Below are 25,584 nucleotides of genomic sequence, written 5' to 3'. Positions count from 1 at the left end.
TTCTACTTGATGAGTAATTATTAATTAAGTAGATTGCCATTGTACCGAAGAAATCTTCAAGAAAAAAATTTTCGCGTGAGACGTTGACATATCTACCTAAAGATAGAGAAAATGCATTCCAATAAGATGGTTTCTCATAGGCGACAATGAATTTTCAAGAATTTAAAAACAAAATTAGCACCATAATAAACAAATTATCATTAACCTCATCTTCGCGAGAAGTCTTTTCAATTTACATCTGAACTTTTTTATGATTAAACTGATGTTTAATTAGATATTATCAATTCTCATTACAAACATTGATAAAAAGAAATCGATACTTTTTCGATGAGAAAAGAACTATCGCTATAGTACATCTTGCCAATTACAAATTGAATAATGGTATCATTTCAATTTGTTAGTGTGATCGAAAAGTAGCCCATGTGCGATACAATTTACTAGTAGCAATTCGCAGCGAATACTTATAAACAGTACGTTTACGAGGTTTTCACAAATGGTAGTGATTAGCACGAACGTGCCTCGTGATTTCAACGTTATTTTTGCTGCTTCTGTGGGTAAGTTCGATGACTGGAAGAATTGATACTTATTCTATAAAATAATTAGTACTAGGTAATGTAGGTATTTTTATAAATGTGTTAATACGATTTTGCGTCTAAGTATTTATTTTTGTTGGATACAAATGTTTCTCAGAAATTGATTTTTCGTAATAAGAAAAAATTGAATAATAAATTGATCGACTTTTGATTTCTGGAAAAAAACAAGCATTCTAAGAAATGAAAATGAAAGGGAATAAAAAATTTTAGAGCATAAAATTTCCGATTTGTGAGAATTGATTAATTTTTCTCCAATAGGTTTTTTTTATTGAGGTACGTGTTTCGAGCATAGCTCAGAAAGATTGAGCTTTTTGACATACTTTTTTCACTGAATTTCAAATAGACCACTTTTTATGCAAATCAATTGAAGCTATCTGGTCAGCCATTTCATTTTTTTTTTAATAAGATGATTTTTAAAAATAACAATGAGGAGGCCAATTTTCATTCTTATTTATTGCACCAAGTATTCTGTAAGTGTCTAGAATGACGACCTTCAAAGAAATAGAATATCTGTCTAATTAATAAGCTAAAAAATTTGGGTCAGTGTGAATTGGGAAGGGGGAATTTTCTCAAAGAATATTTTGAAACATAGCGGTGCCAATTTTTTGTTTACGTGGTACCTGCCATGTCAAAAAATCGAAAAAAATAGCCAAACACTTACGGTATGAAATTTTTTCAATTTTTTAAAGTTGGCAAAAAGGTTCCAATTCCAAAATATTTCACCAGTTTAACCGAATTTATCCAAGAATAGATACCTAAACGATTTGCAAATTATTCAATTCTTCAGTGGAACCCTAAAAGTGACGTTGGATTTTTAAGAAAATAGCATAGATCGACCCAGAATCTCGAATACTTTCATTTAGAACTGGACCATTCTTCTCAAAAAAAAAAAAGGTTGGGTAGCGACAGGAGTTAAAAAAATTACGATTTTTTTGAAAATGTCCTCTTTTTAGGGCCTAAGGGTACACCCGGAGCTAAGATTTTTCTGAGTAACTTTCCACTAAAAATTAAAATTATTTTTCACAACTTATCCTAACAAGCTGGAACCTTTTTCGAACTCATATTCCCCGAATTGATCGAAAACAAGCTAGATCAAAAGGCATGTCCTTTTTTTTTTTTGTTTGGGTGTTTATATGTAATTACAAGATTATTACACCCGTGAAAGGGGGAGTTAGATTTGGTGTGTATGAGGTTACTGTTTTTTATTAGGGAGATGAATTTTTGTATTTCAGAGGGTTCGTCAGGGATAATAGGATGGGTTTTCTTTTATCTGTAGTATGAGTCTGTTTTGTTTCAGTTGAGGACAGTTGAAAAGTATGAGTTGAATGGATGTGGGGTCTTGAAAGCACCGTAACCAGAATTCCAGGTCTTTAAGTTCATTTTTGAATTTTTGGCGAATTTTTGAGTGAACAAAACTCAAAGATCCGACATTTTATTAAAAATTCAAAAAATCTGTTCTAAGAGAGATTTGAAAAATGTTCATGAAGCATAGATTTTTTAAGATGGTGCTCTACGTATTGAGGAGTTGCATAACCAAGAGACCACAAGGCATAAATTGCGTTTTTTAATTAGGTACGTTTTTTAAAGGTTTAAACGAAGTAAATTAATAGAATGTGTTGAAATAAGCGATTTAATTATGTTAGAAGAAGTGAATAAAATCATTGGACACGTAATACAATTGTTATAGCAGGAATTATTAACCTTATCAGAATTTAGACGTCGATTTTACTCGACAGAAGATTTCTCCGTGAGTAATGAATGAAATTCGCTGAAATTTGAATAATTATGTTATACTTGGAAGCATTCCTAACAAGTTGACGTTGGCCTTTTTTCGATTTTTTTCCTTTTGAGTGAAAATATGACCATTTTAAAATACTCTAGGGATGGTGCTCATTTTACAAGGAAGATAAAATTGATAACACAACAGAAATCGAAAAACAGCCAACGTCAACTTGTTTCAGTTTCAAATCGCTCTGGAAGAACTAATAAAAATGAAATTCAGCGCTTATAACTTTGGTCGGTGCTTATTGGGGAGATGGGTATCCCCTCGATTTTTTCAATCGGTCACCTTGAAATTCCAAGAATGTCAGTTCAAAAGTGATTTTTTTCGATCGATTTGTGTATACTCCAGAAAAAGTGAAAAAAATCAAATTTTCAAAGAAGGTAGGTACCACCTATAGTTAACGAGCAGGGTTTTCAGCAAGATATCATCTGGTAGGTGTGTCTGTATGATCATCAGACTCGAAAACAATCGCAATTTAACCTTTTTGGAACTTCCAGCAAGCTTTCAAATTTATTCAGAAATTTCAATTCTCTCTGGAAATGTTAAAAATGAACTTGAGCTGCTATGACTTTGGTCGGTGCTTATTGGCCACATTATAAACTGCTTCGAAGATTTAAATTTTTTAAAATTTTTTCAGTAGGAATTTACAAATTGTTATGAAGTTTATTATTTTTGAACTTACAAGTCATAGAATTGTACGGTAACCATTTAAAACAATTCAGAAGGTGTCCAATAAGCATCTGATCAAAGTTATAATGTGCTAATGTTTATTTTTGACCCTTCCAGAGCAATTTGAAATCTCCGAAGAAGATTATAAAATCGTTGGAAGCTCCAAAATGGCTCAAAACTAGTACCTACCTACCTACTCAGTTGTTGATGTGTGAAAGTTAAGTTGAAGGAATTATTCACATTGGTTCACTTTGCTCAAAAAATTTATAAACATAATGGAAAAGTTTCACTCCTAAAACAGGTTTTTTAATCCTTTCAATTTTCAAAAATCCAAAATCGAACTTCAAAATCTGGAATTTAGGCTGCGGAGGTTTTTGGTTTTAGAACATGCCTTTTTTGATCTAGCTGGTTTCGTTCAAATCAAAGTGTGCTGGCTCAAAAAGTTCCCTTATGCATATATAAGCATAAATATTATGCATGTGGGTACCATGGTACCCGTAATAAATTTTTTTCTACAGTTTCACGTTCTCTAAGATGATTTATGAAGAACAATAAGCAATATTTTTCACGTTCAGACAGGTGTATACAATTTTAATTAATAAAAATTAGGAATCTAATTTTTATTGTAGGTATTCAAGGGGGAACGAATGAAAAGGTTTGCATTATTACGATTTACGCTATAATTGCGTGAGCTTGGGCGGGGATTGGGTTTTGGGAATAAAAAATTTTGAACATCTATGATTTCTACTTCATATTTGAGGTAGGTACCTACAGGTACATTTTACCGTATCAAATTTGTAACGAATACAGAACGAATTCTTTAGCAACGATACAAATGCAAGCTAAATTACATAGGTACGTCAAAGTACGTATTTGTAGGTACGTTATTTACTTCATTTTTCGTTGCATTTTGTAACTTTTCGTAATTTTTGTCATTACCTATGTATTTTGGCGCGCTCTTTTAATTTCAATTTGCCTATTGAAGTACATCAAAAGTTGTTATTTTTTCCGAGGGCAGTTCGTGTATTTGGCGTGGCTGAAGATGGTCTAGAGTGAAACCGAAATCGATACCTATTGTGATTCGTAAAGTATTCGTGAGTGACTTGTACGACGTGTAATCTTATAAGTAAAACTATACATACTAGGTTATAACTAGAGTGCCGCGTATTCTGTTCAACTACCTACCATGAAGATTGAAAAATTCGTTCGAGTTTCACTTTTGGCTATAAAATTGTGATGCAAATTGTGATTTACTCTGAAGTAAATTTGACGAAAGCTTGCATCAATTTTGAAGAAGTTAGAATTGGATTGGATTTTTTTACGATCGACAAACCATTAAAATCAGAACTTCCTGAAGAGCTATAACTGCAGTATTCTGTAATGCTTCAAAAATCAGGAATAGGTATCTTCAAATTTCAAATTCGCTCTTTTCATTAGAAAAAGATTCCCTCATTTTCAAAGCAAAATTTTTAAAAAGAAAAATTTCCAACTTCAAATTGATTGTTTTTTTTTAAAAGAATTGTATTCAATCATTAAGAAATGAGAAATAAAGTTAAATTAAAGAACATAGGTAAGTATTCATTTTTTTCTGAAAAAAATTGAGAAAAATCAAAAATAAACAAAATTTTTTGAAATAGATATAATAATGCTTTAAAACACACAGAATAACTTACTCATAAAATGTTAAAAGTGTACAGAAATATACGTCAATAGGACGCTCACACTCATTTTATCCAGAATTGTATGAATTCCACGGGAAGCCCATGATTAGCGTAATAGCGAATTGCATAGAAAAAAAATCAGGCATTTAAAAATAAAAATGAATGCACTCCTTGGTAACAAATTTTAACCACGCAGTTTTCAACGAAATTTGCTTCGCAGTAAACATCGAACGTTAATATATTATAGGTAGGTAGCTTCTAAGAAGTTTTGATTCGTGATTGACCAAAAATAGCTATTTTATTGGTTTTGAGTTTCATTTTTCGGATAACTGGATGCATTAAGCATTGCAGCATTGGTATATTTGTAGCATTACAATTACCTTCATTGAAAATTGCTCATAATTTTTGAATCATGTTCAAAACTACCTACATTGTTTTAACTAAATAAGTATATTGAGGTATTAGATATAGGGTCATTCCACGTCAATTGGACCAAAAAGTGGTAGGTGGGTTCGGCGATTTTTTTGAAATTTTTCCTGTGGAAAGACCTTCCGAAGAGATGACCAATGGCGCAAATCGCAGCCCTCTAGCCCATTTTTAACGGCAGCCAGGGGGTGTCAAAGTTTTCAGTGAACCTAAAATATCATCCATTTTAGCAGTGGATTGCTCGATAACCGCGATACCTACCGAAATGGAACTTTTCCCAATAGTTAGGGGTTTTGAAAGGCTTTTTGGTGATATCATAAAAATCAGTGTTGCCACTTTTTTTCATACAAAAAATTAGCTCAAAAAGTTTCAAAACGTAGTTTTCATATCGTTCCGACTCTCAAAAATTCTAAAAAAAATATATTATGGACAACTGTTCATGTTGAACAACATATTAAAAAATTGGGATGGTAACTTGTAACAAAGTCGATTTAAAAAAATTTAAACTTTGCGAAAAAAATGCGATTTTTTGATTTAAAACATGAAAAAAAGTTTTGATTGGTAAAGTTGACCCATTTGACCCCTATTTTTACATATCTGTTGAAAAAGTTGAAAAAACTCCTTTCACTCAATAAAATGAACTCATCACATAAAAATCAAAATTCGAAAAAATTCAATTTTTAATTTCAAACATCAAAAAAAGTTTAAATTTATTCAGTTGTCTTATTTCGACCACTTTCTGACGTATTTCATGAAAAAGTTGATAAAAATCTCACTCACAGCAAAAAAAATAAAATTTGCCTTTTTTTGAATTTTTTTGAATTTTGATTTTTTGTGATGAGTCAATTTCACCGAATGAAGGGGTTTTTTCATTTTTTTCAACAGATACGTAAAAATAGGGGTCAAAGGGGGTCAACTTCACCTATTAAAACTTTTTTTCATGTTTTAAATCAAAAAATCACATTTTTTCGCAAAGTTTAAATTTTTTTAAATCGACTTTGTTACAAGTTACCATCCCAATTTTTTAATATGTTGTTCAGCATGAACAGTTGTCCATAATATATTTTTTTTAGAATTTTTGAGAGTCGGAACGATATGAAAACTACGTTTTGAAACTTTTTGAGCTAATTTTTTGTATGAAAAAAAGTGGCAACACTGATTTTTATGATATCACCAAAAAGCTTTTCAAAATCCCTAACTATTGGGAAAAGTTCCATTTCGGTAGGTATCGCGGTTATCGAGCAATCCACTGCTAAAATGGATGATATTTTAGGTTCACTGAAAACTTTGACACCCCCTGGCTGCCGTTAAAAATGGGCTAGAGGGCTGCGATTTGCGCCATTGGTCATCCCTTCGGAAGGTCTTTCCATAGGAAAAATTTCAAAAAAATCGCCGAACCCACCTACCACTTTTTGGTCCAATTGACGTGGAATGACCCTATAGGTACTTAGGTAGGTATATCTAGGTACTTAATAAATTGAAGTGCTATTTTCTTTGTAACGCCATCACTGCAAAACAGCTGATCGGAAATTCGCAAAAAATTACTCAAAATGTTCGGCGTAATGCGCAGATGGTTGTACTGGAATTCATTTTGCGATTAGTGCCCTTAAAAGGCTGTAATTAAGCTTCAAAGTTTTGATGACGTCACGAAGATGACGTCATCAAGAGCTTTCATTTCGCCGCCGCCCTTCATTAAGACTAAAAATTGATACTTGATACATCTATGTGCGTAATTAGGTTATATTCATAGCCTAACATGACATAAAAAATTTTCATTTTCATTTTGTAAATAAAAATATAATAATCAAACAAATTCAGCCAGGAATAGCGAGGGCAAAAGCTTTTGAAAATTTTCATTTTGATAATTGAGATTGAGAGAACGATGTTTTTTTTATGGGAAAAATTCGATTTTTTGGCTTAAAAATTTAAAAATTTGAGTGATTTTTGTAGAAATTTCAGTTTTAAAAAACGTAAGCAAAAATACCTAATCAAATTTAGATTAAAAGCTCTCAAAATATTCGATTTCGAGAAGTAAAAAAACATGTTTCTGGTATTTTTTTGCGTGGGCTATAGTTTCGTGTATGACCGCCTTTACCTACTTTGAGCTGAAAGTTGACTCGGAAAAAATTTTGGTTCCGGAGATGCTCCTATACAGAGGAGACATATGGGTATTGAAAGAGGAGGAATTTCCGAAAAATTCGTGGTTTTTTCGCTCTAGCCCCTCTACTCACTATTTTGGGGAAAATGACTCAATCCCAAAAGATGATAATATTCGAGATTTTGGGTCGACCTAGGCTATACATATTGCCATCAAAATCCACGATCGTTGAAATACACATGTGTTTTATGTAGTATTTATTTTATATTACGAGTAGATACATTTATGTACCTACTCGCTTATTCTACGAAAACAGAACTGATATAACGATGAGAATAAACGAGGGGAAGCCCGCAAATTAATTAAGCGCCATGGTAGATCTAGATACATATGTACTTGATTTTTATCTTGCGTTGATCATATAAATATTGTCAATGTGTTTTTGAACTTACGTGTATTTTATATATTTTGATATGCATGAACTAATGTGTCACTTAGTACGTCTACGTATGTTATAATCAAGGCTCGTACGTAGAACGTTTGATGTTCATTTTTTCAATGTGCTTATGATTGGATTCTTTGTGGTTTTTTGATTTACGAAGATTGTGATTTATTGGCGTATTTTCGGTATTTTTGTACATGTAAGTAGATACTTACATATTGTTTTCCATACGTGATAATTATATCATGTATTACCTATTGAAAGTATAGACTATATTCTAACCCTCAAAAAAGCGATTCTGTAAATCAAATCGGGGAAGTGAAATGTTTTGCGCGGAAAATAGGCTTACGGACGAGCTCTTGCTAAAAAAGCAATGTCCCCAGCGCTGGACCCGCTTATTTTCGAAATTGGGGCCCAAATGGGGCCAATTTTGAGTCCGTAAATCATTCGAGGGAAGTGTGGGGACATTGCATTTTTGGATAGTGTTGGTATCGTAGATGAAAAATATGCAATGTCCCCAGCCCCCCAGGCGCTTAATTTAGGCTCACCCCCCTTTCCAAATTTCGACTTTCCAATAAAAATTCATTAAAATGCGAGAAATGAACATTTTTGGATGAAATTTTGTATACTAACTAATGAAGGCACGAAGAAATCATATCCGGCGAGTTTTGGTTTTTGCAAGCCCCAGTTGGGGCTGCAAGAGCACCCTCACCCCCAATTTTCAAGTTGGGGTAAATCGTCGATATTGGTGTCATTTTCATATGAAACGACCATGCTGATGACGAATATGAAGTCAGATTTAAGACAACACCACTCAAAACTTAGGAATGAGGAGATAATGCATGTGAACTTGAGTAATGGAAAACTGAAGAAATAGTTAAGTATTAGGGTCTCAATAGTACGAGTATATTCCGCTCGATCAAGCTGTTAAAAGCGATTTTATGATTTATTCTTATTCTCATTCTAGACACTATTACAAAGAAATTCAGCCTTGTGACCTTTCATACTCTCCCCCCCTTTTCCGAGGGCCCAACCCCGTATTACAAACTGGGATGGCGTGTTGCCTTCCCTATGGCTGGCTCCCACAAAAAATCCAATCTTATTGTTAGAGTGCTACCAAAATGTTTATTTTTTTATTTTGGCATAACCCAAGTCTGAAATGGATTTACCCAGTGCAGTCACAGTCATTTTCTCGAATCCGAGCTCCCAAATGCACATTCCCTGAATGGGATGTTTCCCGAATCCTTTGTTTCTCAAGATCCCGAAAAATTTCTCTTTCAACAAATGAGTGTCAACACTTTCTTTTCTTCTGTTCAAAAAACTAATTAATTTTCCACATGGAATCTTTACACCCTTTGAAGGAACAAGAATTCGCAATTTTGATCAAAATACAAAAAATCGTTGAAAATGAAGTAACATATCGATTGTTTACTAATTTAAAGATACTATAAGTTCGAAAATTTACTCAATTTTCCGACCCGGTATCTCTGACCTCCCCCTCCGCCTCCTCGGAAACCAAACAAATGACACGCCATAAGTCATTTTTTCAATTTTTTGAGAATATATTGAAGATATTTGGGAAACATACCTACTGGTGGAAAAGGAGGGGGAGGTCAGAGATACCGGGTCGGAAAATTGAGTAAATTTTCGAACTTATAGTATCTTTAAATTAGTAAACAATCGATATGTTACTTCATTTTCAACGATTTTTTGTATTTTGATCAAAATTGCGAATTCTTGTTCCTTCAAAGGGTGTAAAGATTCCATGTGGAAAATTAATTAGTTTTTTGAACAGAAGAAAAGGAAGTGTTGACACTCATTTGTTGAAAGAGAAATTTTTCGGGATCTTGAGAAACAAAGGATTCGGGGAACATCCCATTCAGGGAATGTGCATTTGGGAGCTCGGATTCGAGAAAATGACTGTGACTGCACTGGGTAAATCCATTTCAGACTTGGGTTATGCCAAAATAAAAAAATAAACATTTTGGTAGCACTCTAACAATAAGATTGGATTTTTTGTGGGATCCAGCCATAGGGAAGGCAATACGCCATCCCAGTTTGTAATACGGGGTTGGGCCCTCGGAAAAGGGGGGGGAGTATGAAAGGTCACAAGGCTGAATTTCTTTGTAATAGTGTCTAGAATGAGAATAAGAATAAATCATAAAATCGCTTTTAACAGCTTGATCGAGCGGAATATACTCGTACTATTGAGACCCTAATACTTAACTATTTCTTCAGTTTTCCATTACTCAAGTTCACATGCATTATCTCCTCATTCTTAAGTTTTGAGTGGTGTTGTCTTAAATCTGACTTCATATTCGTCATCAGCATGGTCGTTTCATATGAAAACGACACCAATATCGACGATTTACCCCAACTTGAAAATTGGGGGTGGGGGTGCTCTTGCAGCCCCAACTGGGGCTTGCAAAAACCAAAACTCGCCGGATATGATTTCTTCGTGCCTTCATTAGTTAGTATACAAAATTTCATCCAAAAATGTTCATTTCTCGCATTTTAATGAATTTTTATTGGAAAGTCGAAATTTGGAAAGGGGGGTGAGCCTAAATTAAGCGCCTGGGGGGCTGGGGACATTGCATATTTTTCATCTGCGATACCAACACTATCCAAAAATGCAATGTCCCCACACTTCCCTCGAATGATTTACGGACTCAAAATTGGCCCCATTTGGGCCCCAATTTCGAAAATAAGCGGGTCCAGCGCTGGGGCATTGCTTTTTTAGCAAGAGCTCGTCCGTAAGCCTATTTTCCGCGCAAAACATTTCACTTCCCCGATTTGATTTACAGAATCGCTTTTTTGAGGGTTAGAATATAGTCTAGTAGGTATACGTCGACACGTCGCATCGCACAGTGGGCCACAGACCCCCCCAAAAACGGCGATAATTCGGATTCAACCCTTATCGATGTACAATGTGTCGATTAATATGTTTTCGAGGTCGTGGAATTCGGATCTGCACTTAATTTTTTTGTAAGGGTGGGGGGTGAGCCGTGGGGAGCGGGAAAATTTCAAACTTTGCATATATTATCGTGTAATATATCGATTGATACGTTTTCGAGGTCGTAGAGTTCGAATCTGGAATTATTTTTTTGGTAAGGGTGGGGGGTGAGGCATGAGGAGGGAGGAACTTCGAATTTTGGATATATTATTGTGTAATATGTCGATTGATATGTTTTCGAGGTCGTAGAATTCAAATCTGCACTTATTTTTTTCGTAGAGGTGGGGGATGAGCCGTGGGGAGCGAGAAATTGTCAAATTTTGCTTATATTATTGTGTAATATATCGATTAATAGGTATGTTTTCGAGGTCGTAGAGTTCGAATCCGGAGTTATTTTTTTGGTAGGGGTTGGAACTGAGGCGTGGAGCGGTAAAAATTCCAAATTTCGCTCATACATATTATCGTTTAATATGCTGTTTGTTATGTTTTTGAGGTTGTTAATATTGTACGAAATTTTAACACATTTTGATAGGTTGCAATGCGTAACACTTCCTTAACACATTGACTGCCAAAGTTGGTCAATATTGACCAACGCGATCTTTCATTCAGTGCCGGTTGGTCAACCTTGACCAATCGCATTTTTAAATTAATTTTCTGACTTTCTCATGTCAAAACCAAAATGTTATTAGCGCAATGTGTACCTCAGATGCTACTCTTTCATTTACGTTCTGGGTGAATTTTCATTTTTTCCCAAATTTACAGAGTTACAGTCGTTACAGAGCTTTATACAAAATGTTTCTACTCAGGCCACTCAGGGATATGAAATTTTGAAATTGGTGCTTTTCTTGTTATTAATAAGTGTGACTTGATTGTTTGCTGTCCCAACGATATATAGGTAGATAACATTATAACGTTAATCCCCTCGAAACGAAATTACAATTGTGTAATCAGAGCATCTAGAGCTAATAATCACATTAATTACCTACTTACTAATTGCATTTTGGTACAGATACGAGTAGTTACCTAAAGTGAATCACAATGTCGACCACTTATGTTGCATTTATTACTTTTTTTTTTTTTTTTGAAAAAAAAGACACGTGGAAGGGATCAATCAATATATAAGACGAAAGACTAAACACAATAACGTGATAAAAATTACCTACAGGTCTAGGACACGAGGTTTGCATAGTCTTACCTTTATATGTACCCTTGGAAATCTCAAGGACTACTTATCTTTGTTGTAGAAGAATTTCAATAGAGATGCCATTATTTAATGTACGTAGGTACCTACCTGGGTACATATTTCAATTTCAATCAACTGACTAATCGTCTGAATAGGTATTTTTTTCTTGAGTGGTGACGTGTATCAAAACAAATTTCTTCTGTATTTTGAAGTAGGATAATGAGCTGAAGAACTATTTTGTTTAGCCCCGTTACTTTGGAAAAAATCATATACTTACTTACATCTATGCAGAATTTCAAAAATAATGTTATTCGAGACTGAGTAATTTTTCCAAAAACAGGTTGGGTAAGGGCAAGAAAATTGAATTTATAGTATACATTACATACATATTTCACTTCCTTTACAAGATGCACATTGCACAACCTGATTTATAAATCCGAAATTAATTTCAATCTCGATACCTAGAAACATCAGTTTGAACTTTGAAGTAAGTAGAAAATCTTTTAGGATTGCATTATTTCTTACAGTGAATGGATGCGTATGGTTTGGGGAAGAAGTTTCTGCATCATCACTAGAGCTCGGATTTTTATGATTTGTCATATATTTTCATTCATCGCAGGAGATCACGCATATCCTATGGATTTTTGTGCATCATACAATTCTGCGTAAAAAGAGTCCAACTGGATAGCGCATATTTTGGGTATAAAATAAATGCATAGGTATATGTTATCGTTAATCTACATTGTACATTGTACATTACTCCTGGTAATGTATGAGATAACTAGCCAATTCATACATTACCTGCGAAAGTGTGTAATCAAATAAATTTTTCATAGTTAACCTAGGTTATGTATGAAGAATCCTCACGTGCAAAAATACTACCTATATAGTTTTCCGAAAATACCATTAGTTTTCTAACAAAACTACAAGTTTTTTTAAAAAACTTATAGTTGTTCACTATGTACTATCAGTATACCATTAGTTTTTCACAAGTATTATTAGTTTTCTGAAAGTACTATAAGTTTTTCAGTTTTTCACAAGTACCAGTTCACTATACCATATCAGTATACTATTAGTTTTTCACAAGTACCATTAGTTTTCTGAAAGTAGATACTATAAGTTCTTCAAAAAAAACTTATAGTAATCTCAAGCATACTATTAGTTTTTGTATTATACAATTCGTTATTTGGAAAACCAAAATTTTTTCAAAAGAGGAGGGCAAAAACGAGATTTTTAGTATGAAAAAAGCAAAATTTGAAGAATGTAGTGTTAACACTACATTTGATCCCACTTTGAGGACTCCTGCATACACCTCCTGACAGTACAGTCAATAAGTTCCCGCAGGGAATCAATTTCTTGGGAATAAACAGCGCTATCTAGCAGGGGAAAGTTATATTAAATAGCTTGAAGTCTCCTCTGTTTACTTTTCAGGGACTTTTTTTTTTTCAAAATTAGACCAGACATGAAAACTAAAAAAGTTGACAAATTTGGCACTGCCAAAATGCCACTTTTTAGTCACATACACGAAAGTATTTGAAAAAGTGATCAATTTCTTGGCCTTCTTCCCTTTAAAAAATGGAGAAAAAAAAGGAAAAAACTGAAACCAAAACTGAAACCAAAACCAATTCCTTTGAAATCAAAACCTTTAAGCAAAACCGGAACGAGAGAGATACTTAATATTTTAAAAAACCCGAAACCTTTACTTTTTTAAAAAAAACATAAAACCAAAATCAAGAGTTATAAGTAGAGTTCTGCGCTGATGGAAAAACAGCGGCTGCGGTGTAATGGGTAAAATTGGTCATTGGCGGCGGTGTGAATCGGCGCACCGGTGTGGCCCATTACGCCGATGAAACAGGGCTCAAAGTATGATGAAAAATGAAAGCACTGAATTTTCTTGGTTTATTGTTATGTGAGCTCTAAAAAGTGAATTTTTTCAGGATAAGAAATCTTCCTCAAAAAACATCAATTTCCAATTTTTTTATGAAATACAAAAATCTAGTAATACCAGTATAACAACCCTGTTTACTTTACCAGTATTGCACCAATATCTGTAATGTAATGGTCAAAAACATTTATTTTTTTTTTGATATTTTGGAATTTGTAAAGGGTGTATGGTGCTGATAGCCTGTATGTATTTCACTAGGGAGAGGATAAAAGACAATACAAGATTTTTAGGTAGATTTCATACTAATTATTCCATAAAAATACAGGTAAAATTATTGCTAGAGACTGCTACCCTATTGACAAAAATTATGCGTACAACATGCTGAAATGCATGCGTGAATTTGGACTTTTTCAAAAAATTGCATGCTATTCAGCCAGTGAATAGCATGCTTAAAAGTAAACTAAAAGTACCTACGTACAAAAAGACGTGCAGAAATTTTAGCAGAAAAATTGCTTATAACTCACAGGCAATACTATCTACCAATTAATTATGAATTTTAAGACAGTCCACGGTTCCTGTGTTGTGTGGCCGCTTAACTCACTTGGCCACCTTGCAGCTTATTAGAATAGAGGTTATTTTTGCATAAATGTTATAAATTTTTGGACTTGGAAAAATTTTTACTCACTGGTGCATTTTAGAAAATACTTAGTTGCTAAATTGCTTCTGTTTAGCATGCAAAAATGCACATTTTTAATGCGATAATGCATGCTTTTACACCAGTCCAAAATCACGCATTGTTACACATGCTTTTTTAGCATAATTTTGTCAATAGGGTAGAGTGACAATTTTCAAGAAAAATTGATTTGCAAACAAAAGGTGCCCCTATTTGTATGTTTTTATTGAATTTTCATCACTAAGAGGATCCCTCCTCACCCCAAGTCACTGATTTTTTAAGAGAAAAAATTATTTGTCTCACTATTACCAGACTGGATACCCAAAAACCTGGGATTTGCCGGACCAGGAGATACCACTAAAAAATGGTTCATCTTCCTGGTATACCAATACCATGTACCAAGGTCTGTAATGAGGGTACCAAATACCAATACTAATACCAAATACCAATACCATATATTGTACCAATCCCCAATACCACAATTCAACAATACCGATACCATATACCGATCCCAATACCACAATTAAATTTTACCGATACTGTGTGCCAATCCCAGTACCACAATTTTTTTTTATATACCAGGTTACTGCGGTACATAGACATACCATGGTATGGTATAACAACCCTGGGTCTATGTATGAAATAATAACTAGGAAAAGTGTAGAAAAAAATTGATTACACACTTTCGCAGGTCATATATGAATTAACTAGTTATTTCAGTACATTACCTGGAGTCAATACATTAACGGGGTAACACATACAGGGTGCCCAGAAATATATCGAGTACCCCTAAAAAAGTTTTCTACTAAAATACTTCGGTTGGTCACAGTGAATGAATATAATGATAGCACATGATTGGTTGTTGGACTGGACAGATAAGATTCCACCAATCATTTATGCATCTATTTCACGTTGCCAACTTATATTTTTAATGAAAAACTTTCTTAGGGGTACTCGATATTTCTGGGCACCCTGTATAAATGCATATTTTAGACATTTCAAGCGCATACCTATTCGTCTCCATTTTTTCCATTTTTCAGTCATATTTTGGAAATTTTGGCCAAAAATCCGTTTTTGGTAGAATTTTTCATAAAAAAAAAAGGAAATACTGGAAAAAAACATTTACAAAAAACGATTTTCAAAATTTTTTTTACCACATTTAGGCGTTTTGTATGTTGACCTAAAAATGATTACCTATTCAAAGTAAAATTGAAGGCTTCAATCTTTTTTTTTTTTTTTTTGAATTTCTGAATTTTCTAGCCCTCCCTTCACCTTTAATGAAAAATCCTTTCTGTAAGTATGATACCCATTGATGTTGCATAAAAGTGCATAGGTACTTATTTTGATGGATAAGGGCATGTTTTTGTCATAATTTGATCAAAAGAAATATACTTAAATGCATAAGTATTTTATATAAAAATCCGAACTCTAATCATCACCATCAGAACTCAGAATCTATACACTGACACTATAATAACTACATAGGTGTAGGTAATGTAATTATTTGTCATGAAAATTTTCTGAAAATGTATTTCATGACAATATTGATCTATCAATTCACAGCATAGAAAATTTAAGTAAGCACTGATTTAATTTTTTGAATTCTTTTCTCCGCATCTCAATAAATTCTATGTTCCTTAGAGAAAAAAATCCTTAAAACAGGTTTTGCACTTCATAGTCAGATGAACACGTATAACAATCTAGACTAGTAGACCAACTAAGTAGTACATTACTTCATCATAAAAAATTCCTATACTTACTCTTCACTATTATTTAACCAATTACGAATAAGTTGAAAATTTAATAATTAACACGATGCACTCACGTGTTGATGTGAAAAGTATAGGGTACTACCAAAACAATACTTAAGGCCAGTAATTTTACGTGGAAAAATATACCAACGAAAACATGGCAATAATTTAAAATGTCAACACACCATTAACTCGACATAGGTAAATAAACTCGATTCACTTTCAAATTATCGAGACATTTATTTAATTTTTACTACGAGGCAGTGCATGAAAAAAATTCCTCCGATAGCGAAGTTATTTTTCCGAATGAAAACACTCTACGCGATCTTGTTTGTCGTTACGAGACAGACTAATCATTTACTAAGTAGGTACCTATGTACTATGTAGGTATAGGTACTTCATAACCACTCATTCGATTAATCGAATAATTAACATTTTTTATGAAAATTAATCTGTCGAATAATTTGCAAATTTTGTTACGTTTCTATACGTAGGTACTAGGTAGGTACCTATATTTCCCTAAGTACGGTTTTATTATCGTCGTCGAAAATCCGTAGATGTTTTTAATCTGCAAGGCTACTACACAGAATCTAAATTACCTGTACAGTGTACGCGGTCACTACAATGGGACTCAGACAGTTTCCAGAAACGTTTGAATCACTCACCATGTTCGAATACCATGGAAAAAAGTGTTACGGTGAAATGTTTGATCGGAAATTTTCCTTTATATCGGAGAGTATTTTCAACTTGAGTCGAGAGTGTATTTGCTAAGCTTTTAATGCGCGCCTGGTTCGGAGTTGTACGAAGATTTCTCACGTTTTTTTTTTTCGTTTTTTTTTTCGCTTTTATCAGTAATTTATTTTTTTATTGTTTTACAATCGGAAAAGTATATATATTTGTGATGATCTTAGATGTTTAATTGCATGTTTATAAAAATTGGTACTGAACGTCGAACAGAGTAAAATCCATATTGAACGTATTCGGTTCCATTGTACGTTGGTGACTTGAAAATTTTGGAAAAATTTCGCTTTAACGGAGTGAAAGTTGCCAAAAAGTCATAAAATTAATCACACGAGTGAAATTTTTATCGGACTTTTTAAGCCACGTGGTTTCAGTGACGCTTGCATCGCGATATAATTTTTTTTCCTGTTAAAATACCCATACAATAGTGTGTTTGCCATTCTTAAAGTATGGTTGTTAAACAACAAACTGCGTTAACTCAGTTTAACGTTTACTTAGCTGCATTTATAGGTAATTACAATATATATATTTTATATTATAGCTGTAGAAAAGTACCTAGCTAATTTTTTAAATTAACCCACGACGAGTGAATTTTCTTCTGACTAATTTTTCTCTCTCAATTTTCAGCTAGTTTTTCTGCAACAGCGGCGACATGTGTTTTGTCATGGATTAACCCGACACTGCCCATAATCACGAAACCAGGATCTAAAATACTTGTCACTGACGAACAAGGAGCATGGATAGGTTCACTACCAGCTTTGGGAGCCGCTTTCGGGCCCTTTCTCACGGGACGAATTGTCGATCGGTTTGGAAGAAAGTGGACCATTATATGGGTCATGGTTTTACTCATATTGTCCTGGGGTGTGATGTACTTCAGTGATAACATGATGGTATTATACTGTTCGAGATTCGTAGCTGGAGTAGGAGTTGGTTGCGTTTATGCCACTTTGCCTATGTATGTGGCTGAAATGGCTCCTGTAAGTGTTTCGTTTCATTTGTTTTTTAATACCTACCTATGTAAAATTTCTCACTTGGTGGATTAGTGAATTGAATGAACGATCTTAAAATGGAGTGAAAATAGGTATGCAAAAAAAAGAAGTTTTTAAGCGTTTTTTATTAGGTATCTACATACTTCCTTAGAACGGAGAATGAAAAAAAAATCACGGTTGTGTTCGATGATCCCTAAATTTATTCGCGTGTTTTTTCTGAATGTGAATTAAATCTGTAATCCAAAGTATTAGGTATCAGTATGAGTCGACTTATACCTACCCGAGTGAATTTCATGATTTTGGTATTTTCGGAAATCGTTATGCTAATAATCGTCTTACTCTTTCTCTTACCTATTTTATTTAAAAGAAAGGATGAATTTGTTTCAATAGAAAACAATTAGTAAGTAGGAATTATTATTCAGCCAAAATAATTTCTCATAGGGGTTTCAAAATACTTTGATTACATGGTTTAACAAGACGCTTCAAAAATAGGTACCTATAGGTAGGTGAAAATTAAATTAAAAAATATAGACCCAGATTTATTAAAAGCAAATGAAATAATACAATGAAGGCGATGGAAGAAATTTATGATGAAGTTTGTTTCTTTGTGATACGAATATTGTTTCAAGTTCATATAAATTTTATGATCAGCCTATAGGTTATCATGACTCATGACTCAATTCAACGAAATCAATCGTGAGTGAAATTTCTTTCATTAGTACCTTGAAAAACAGTTATTTTAGTTAAACTTGTAGGTATGGTTTTTAAAATGTAGGTAAGTATTTACAATGTAAGTTAGAAACCCTGGAAACAGCTTACCAACATTAATAAGCATAATGGTCAATGGGTTATAAAATTTTTTCGTTTTCGATAGACCATTAAACTATTACCTATTTACTTAATTAGGTACTCGTAGATTAGGAGGTCTGTGTTGAATGAAGGCAAGATGCACTTCTATGTAAAGTTGAATGGGTTGCCTTATAAATTAAAAAATCATATTTACCTATCTATTTGAATAATGATTTTAAAAGTTGTTGAAAAAAATGAAAAATGATGTGTTTTTTTAAAAATAAATTAATTTTTTAAAATACTTGAGATCAACTAAAGACACGTGTAAAAATTGAATTGAGAGTTCAAAAAAATTAAATCATTTTTTAAAGTTTCATGTTCTGAAATTATTGTGTGAACCAAAAAAAACATACATAAGGCTTTATTTTTTTACTGATAACAACTTCTAATGAAGATAGGTTTAGGGTTTAGGTAATTCTTTCCCATTTTCATTTCTCATCAGTCAATTTTTTTCGGTATTACCCTCCTGAAGTCACACTACTATAAAGTTTTTGTTGACTTGGAACTTGAAAGTATCCAACTGACAAAAATTTGAATTTAATTTTTAAATTTCTGAGAAGTTTCTAAATTCAAATTTGATCCATTTACTCTAAAAAAAATATAAAATAAAATAATACAGTATTAAAATTGAGATAGAAAACTAAAACATGGTTTCTATCCAATTTTCTGCATCTCAACATACAGAAGATCAATAGCGAGGCATATATGTACTTACCTACAGGGTGTCTTAAGTGACTGGCCTCCTTCCATCTGGTAAGTAGGCAACTTATGCTGAATACAAGTAGACATGATTGACTAGTTTTTAGATCAAAGGGGTCTAGTTACGCTCACATGAAAAATGTATTCTTCAAAATGTTACTTTGCTACGTCTACCTTATTACGAGTAGTAGGTAAGGTACGTTTCTTGAGATCTCGCGCTTTAAAAAGTTTATTTTGTCTAGAATTTTCCCATGTGAATGGTCATAATGGGAGTTGATCAAGAAGAGTTGAACTATAAAACGAACTGTTATAAAAAAAGTATTCAAAAATAATTAATGATTTTTTACTATTTTCCTTGAAAATTTTAAAAAGCTTTCTTCTTTACCCATATTTTCTTTTTTAAATGTTTCTTGAAGGAAAACATTATAGTTTCTACTTTCCAGGTTGTACAACTCCCATTTCCCCACCGTTATTAGATTACAATATTAAGTTATGTGAGTTTGAAGTTTGAAATCTAAAAAATGGAGCTAGACAAAATTCTTTTTTTTTTCACTTTCAAATTGTTTAGAAATAATAAAACGGAACACAAATTTTTGAAATATTTCTGGACTGAAGTTTTCAGACTTAAATGGATACCAGATTGCGTCATAACTTTATCGTTCGTTCATGTTGACCTGATAAAAAAATAAAGAAACCAATTTGTGACATTTGGCACAACGTTGAGAGTGGGAGAGGGGAGGGTGTCAGAAGATCGTGATTCAAAACTCTTGTTCAGCTGGTCACAACTCACAAGGAGTAGGTAATTTTTTGTGATATTTTTTTGGATAAAAAGACAAAGTGAATGGCAGTGCTGCCTAATAGTGCCCACCACATCAGAAATCATGACCCTACTCCGAGGAGTCCTGCCTTATTTTCTGCATTTGATTGGAGGATTGAGGACTACATTTTTTTTTTTTGTAAATTTGACGGTCGTAATTTGCTTTAAGTGAATGGTAAATTCGTAGGAACTGCAGACTGAAAAAAGTAGGTACCTGTTTTTAAAGTTTGAGATTTTCTATTCGTAAAAAATATTCATACTTTTTGATTCGTCACTATATACCAACTCCAATTGATTCAGAATGTCAAACTTATCACAGGAATAAATTTTCAACAGCCGAAACTGATTATAAAGCATTTCTGAAACAATTTGAAATTCACTGGAGGAAAGTAAACTTTTTCTGAAGTTGGTTGCCATCGATTCAGGGGTTGCGACTCAAGGGAATAGAGGAAGCCTTGTGTAATGTTACGTTATATCGGCTTGGCACCTTAAATAAAACTACACTTTTCAATCGTTCATCTCGAATTTGCGATTTTCCTGCCCTAATATATTCAGAATGCTGAGCTTTATGATGAAATTTAATTTTCGTAGCAGCAAAAGTTGATTGTAACGCAATGTAAAGCCATCTGGAGGGATTTGAAATCGCTGGAGAAAAGTCAGCTTTCGCTGGAAGCTCCAGGTCTACTCGAATATATCCGCAATCGATTTAAGAAATCGAATTTTGAGCGGAAACCAATTTTTACATTTTTATTTGAAGATTTTTGCTGTTTTTTTTTTAAATATTTTTTTTAGGAAATTTAAAAATTTCTTCGCAAAAAATCTAAAAATCAACAGTTGAAAATTTGATTCTGGAGTGTAAGTTGAATGCTTACAGTGAGCTAAATTCCAGATAAGTAGAATTGAATAGGTACCTATAGGGCCACCAACTACTGAAAAATGGCTAAACATTTTTTTTGTATTTTTGTAAATGCTTTTGAATTGTTTGGATAAATATGTTCATTCATTTACTGAACCAAATCCAACACAGGATGTACGAATAATCACCATTTAATATAGGTACCATATGGTACCTATTCAATTAATTCGTTTCTAATGGTGGATTTTTAAAATAAAAATGTTAACAGTGTGAGCTGAGAGGAATGCTGTGTTCACTTCTGCAATTCTTCGACTGCATCGGATACCTCATAGAGTACATTGTCGGTGCTTACGTTTCATACGAGAACTTGATCGTGGTCTCAGCAGCGATGCCTTTACTCTGCATTTTCACCATCCTTTGGATCCCCGAATCCCCCTACCATTTGCATAATAAAGGTAAAGAAGCAGAGGCACTTCAAGCATTACAGTATTTCCGAGGTTACGCGGACGTTTCCACTCTACAAAGAGAAATCGCAGACATGGAGGTGAGATTCTTGATTTACCTATTGTAATTTTCCATCAAGCACGTTACCTAATGGAAAATTCACGAAATTTTTACAGGCCTCAGCCAGAAACATGGAAGTAAACAAAGGCTCGTTTACAGCGTTATTCACGAATAAAGGGAATCTGAAATGTCTCTATTATTCAGCCACATTGATATTCTTCCAACAAATGAGTGGCATAAATATAATCACGTTTTACAGCGCGACGATTTTTGAAGAGTCGGGATCTTCTTTTGATGCTAACTGGTGCGCCATTATCGTAGCCATTGTGATGACCTTCACTTCAATTTTAACTTTGATTGGAGCCAAGATATTCAGGATTAAATACTTATATGCATTTTCAGCAGTCGGTGAAATGTTCAGCATGGTATGTTGTTTTCTTATCTTTATAATGTCACTTTGACAATAGTATCTCCTGTATGTACTAGGTACCTACTTAGTATGTACCTCTACATACCTACATAGTACATATAAAAGTTACACTTAAATGTGAAACTCGATGGTATACTACCTAGTACCTACCTACTTATTTCATACCTCGGTTTTAACCTAGACTATCTATTGTAAAGTTCTTCCGTAAACTTTACGATTTCAAGTGAGCACCTGCAAGTTGAAGTTCACGAATGTTTATTTTTTATTTGTCGGTGACGTAAATTTCAACTATCAGCTTAACTCGTTGACGCCATTTTCACCATTATAATGTCTGATTATTTTTCAATTTCAATGTCGTAGAAATTTACCTAGGTATTGTACCTACTTTTTTTCGGCTGAAAAAGATCATCGATTAGGTGTTCTCAACTTTAATGCAGGGTATTACATATTTTTTTTGTGCATTGCAAATTAATTTGAATCGATTTGCAATTGTTTCGAATTCGATGCACAAATGCTTATCAAGTGTAATTTTATTGATAGAAATTACACTTACCTACAATTAATAATGTAAGTGGGTAATTCTCAGAAAAAAGGTCAATTTTGATGTGCATAATTTTGAAAAATAAAAATCATTTTTTTGGAAAATTTCAAGTGGGAATCATTGGTATAGGTGTCCCAGATCCCTGTTCTAGTGTTGGCCTCAATTCAATCCCCCCCACTGTGGACCCCGGCCCCCCTAAAACAGCGATAATTAGGATTCGACCCTCATCGATGTGTTATATGTCGATTGATATGTTTTCGAGGTCATAGAATTCGAATCTGGAGTTATTTTTTATGTAGAGGTGGAGGGGGAGGCGTGGGAAGGGGGAAAATGTCAAATTTTGCTTATATTATCGTGTAATATGTCAATTTATCTTTTTCAGGCCGCAAAGTTCGAATCTGGACTTATTTTTATGGTAGGGGTAGAGGTGAGGTGTGGGGAGGGAGAAAATGTCAAATTTTGCTTGTTTTATCGTGTAATATGTCGACTAGCGCGATAAAAGTACAGCTGTCTGAAATTTGGCCAAGTCGAAGGACAAATGGGCGCTGGACAAGCCGAAGGACAATCTCAACGTTTTTTCGTTTCTAGCCTTACCTACTGGACATTATTCGATTTTTAACACGTAATAAATGTGTACTTATCATGTAGAATAACTTCCCTTTCTCAATTATCGTTTTTGGCGGGTTCATCAGGGTAAATAAAAAGGCAAGCCGAAGGACACCAATTTTGCGAAATATCATATTTTCAGAGACAAGTACGATCAGAACGAGCCATTGCGTAGGTTATGAGAATAACATTGCAGGGTAACATTTTTATGAAGACAGTGAACCAGTGCAGCCACTCGCCAGAAAAAAATATTGGATTGGGAAGCTACCAAAAATAATTGAAAATTGCTCTAAAATTTGCGCAAAAAGTGTGTGACAGTTTTCAAATGTGAAATGTCAGCTTTCTATGGACTTATTCCAATTGCAATTTGCACAATAATGGACCTTCGTGTTCTATGATAATGAGAACGTGCCAATTTTTCCCTAAAAAAATGAAGTTCATGACACTTTATAACATTCATTTTCAAAAACATGGTGTGTGACAGCCAAGTCGAAGGACATTTGGGGTATAAAATCGAATGTACACCAATGAAAGGAGGGGCTAAAAATTTCAATACCATATGTGAAATGTGTGGGGGATGATCCTTGAATGGACCAAAAAAAAAAAAAAAATTCATGCTAAAACCTTTGAGAAATTTGCTATGTACACGATTTTTACCTTTTTCTGAGAATTACCCACGTATACTTACCTGCATAAATTTAATTCGAATATTTTTCATTCACAGGCTGCTCTGGGAACATATTTCTTCTTGGACGAATCAATTGCAAAATCTCTGGACTGGCTGCCGTTAACTAGTCTTGTATTATTTATTTTTGCTTATACCTCTGGTAAGATTATCTATAATACATTTTGTTTTATACCTACGAGTATAATATAATCTAAATTAGTTCAATAGAATTAATTAAATTTCTATCTCTATACGATTCGCAGGTTTTGGACCATTGGTATGGGTGACGACTTCGGAAATCTTCCCGTCACATTTAAAAGCTCTCGGATGTGGCCTAAATGCATCCTTTTGCTGGTTACTGAGCTTCTTTCTGACCAGATATTTCGTTCCATTCACCAAAACTTTTGGTCAAGGTGTAGCGTTTTGGGGTTTCGGTGTATTTTGCGTATTCGCTTTGGTATTTGTCATCTTCCAATTGCCCGATACGCATCGTATGACGTTCCAAGAGATACAAGAACTGATCCAAGGCAACAAAGATGAAAAAAGTATTACGAAGAAGCAGGGTAAGAGTGAGGTAGCTGCGTAAATAGGTAACACTTTTATTGGAAAATTACCTAATCGTTATTCGAGTTAGATCTATGATCTTGTACGTTGAGAATGCATCTGTAGACATATACAAATTGTTTATTTTGAAAAAAAAAAAACACAAATTGAGTTTATATAAATTTTCAATCATAGATATTACTTACTTACTTTGTGATATTATGCTATAGGTATTCTGAGAATGTGAATTTCGTGTAGATATTAAGATGATATAAGTATAATCTATACTTTTTTTATGATGTACCTATTTTGTATTTATTTTATTGTATGACTGTACCTTGTAAAGTTACAATATATCTCACTTGAAACAAAAACGTACATAAAATAAAGAATATTTTCAAGTGTTTATAATCTCGACGGTTTATTTACTTTTTTTTTAAACCGTGCAATTGCACTTATTTGTATGATTGTGGGTTGAGGTAGATACCTAATTACCTACCTACTTATCTACGTAGTTCTAGAATGTAACATACCAACATTGTTGATACTCAGCACTCAATAGCCTTCGGACATATGTATTACGCAGCATTCCAAATTTCTAATTTTCAGATTAAAAGTAGGTAGGAATTTGTTGGTGTAAGATAAGGTTCAGAAACTCAAAAATATCTATGTTTCTGATAGAAATTATAGACTAAAGAAACCATTCAATCTTTAAAAAATTGACAAAATCATCGAGTACCTAGGTAATTTCTTTTTTTAATCTTCAATTGGTGTGTATGGTGGGAAGGACATCTTCATCACCCCACTTCATAATGACAAAATTATTTTTAAAAGATTTTTACAGTTCAAACTGTTCCTTTTGAGTGAGATATTCTTGAAGTTGATCGAGTAAGTAGGTATTAAATTAAAGAAATCAAAAATTTCTCAAAAAAAATTGTGTGATATAAGTCCTGACAATGAAGTAGATTTTTCAACCAGCTGAACATTTTTCCAACTGCATGAATAAAAATCGAAGGAGTTTGCGAAAATACAATACACTCTCATATTAATTTCAGATGCTGAATTTCACTTTTCAAATTTTATAGTTCATTTTAAATGAAAAATTCAAAGTTTTCTAACTTAAGTATAAAGTATGAAGTTAAAATATTATTTACAGCCTGTATTTTCGACCACCTAAATCAAGTGGTGATGGATTCGAGCTATTCTAGAGCCTCAAATGGATCTT

At 33.4% G+C, this 25,584-nt stretch overlaps 1 protein-coding gene across 3 annotated transcripts; it reads left to right on the top strand.

Moving 5' to 3' along the window:
• Window positions 1–369: 369 nt before the first annotated feature.
• Window positions 370–24,771, top strand: LOC135839916 (facilitated trehalose transporter Tret1-like). 3 transcript variants are annotated; one of them, XM_065356177.1, is made up of 6 exons: window positions 370–554; window positions 17,486–17,835; window positions 21,337–21,612; window positions 21,689–21,997; window positions 23,874–23,976; window positions 24,080–24,771. In XM_065356177.1, the coding sequence occupies exons 1-6, from the start codon at window positions 494–496 to the stop codon at window positions 24,400–24,402; spliced, it is 1,422 nt and encodes a 473-aa protein (XP_065212249.1). In that variant the 5' UTR covers window positions 370–493; the 3' UTR covers window positions 24,403–24,771. The 3 variants fall into 3 exon arrangements, with proteins under 3 accessions (XP_065212249.1, XP_065212250.1, XP_065212248.1); XM_065356178.1 differs by lacking the exon at window positions 370–554 and adding an exon at window positions 7,747–7,871; XM_065356176.1 differs by lacking the exon at window positions 370–554 and adding an exon at window positions 16,392–17,368.
• Window positions 24,772–25,584: the final 813 nt, after the last annotated feature.

The sequence above is a fragment of the Planococcus citri genome, chromosome 3, assembly GCF_950023065.1.
Source record: "Planococcus citri chromosome 3, ihPlaCitr1.1, whole genome shotgun sequence".
NCBI lineage: Eukaryota > Metazoa > Arthropoda > Insecta > Hemiptera > Pseudococcidae > Planococcus > Planococcus citri.
This window is presented reverse-complemented; position numbering and strand designations above follow the sequence as displayed.

Coding starts and splice junctions, on each gene's coding strand:
- LOC135839916 (XM_065356177.1), top strand. CDS start 494: ATGGTAGTGATTAGCACGAACGTGCCTCGTGATTTCAACGTTATTTTT. Junction 21,998..23,873: donor TCGGTGAAATGTTCAGCATG/GTATGTTGTTTT, acceptor TTTCATTCACAG/GCTGCTCTGGGAACATATTT. Junction 23,977..24,079: donor TATTTTTGCTTATACCTCTG/GTAAGATTATCT, acceptor TACGATTCGCAG/GTTTTGGACCATTGGTATGG.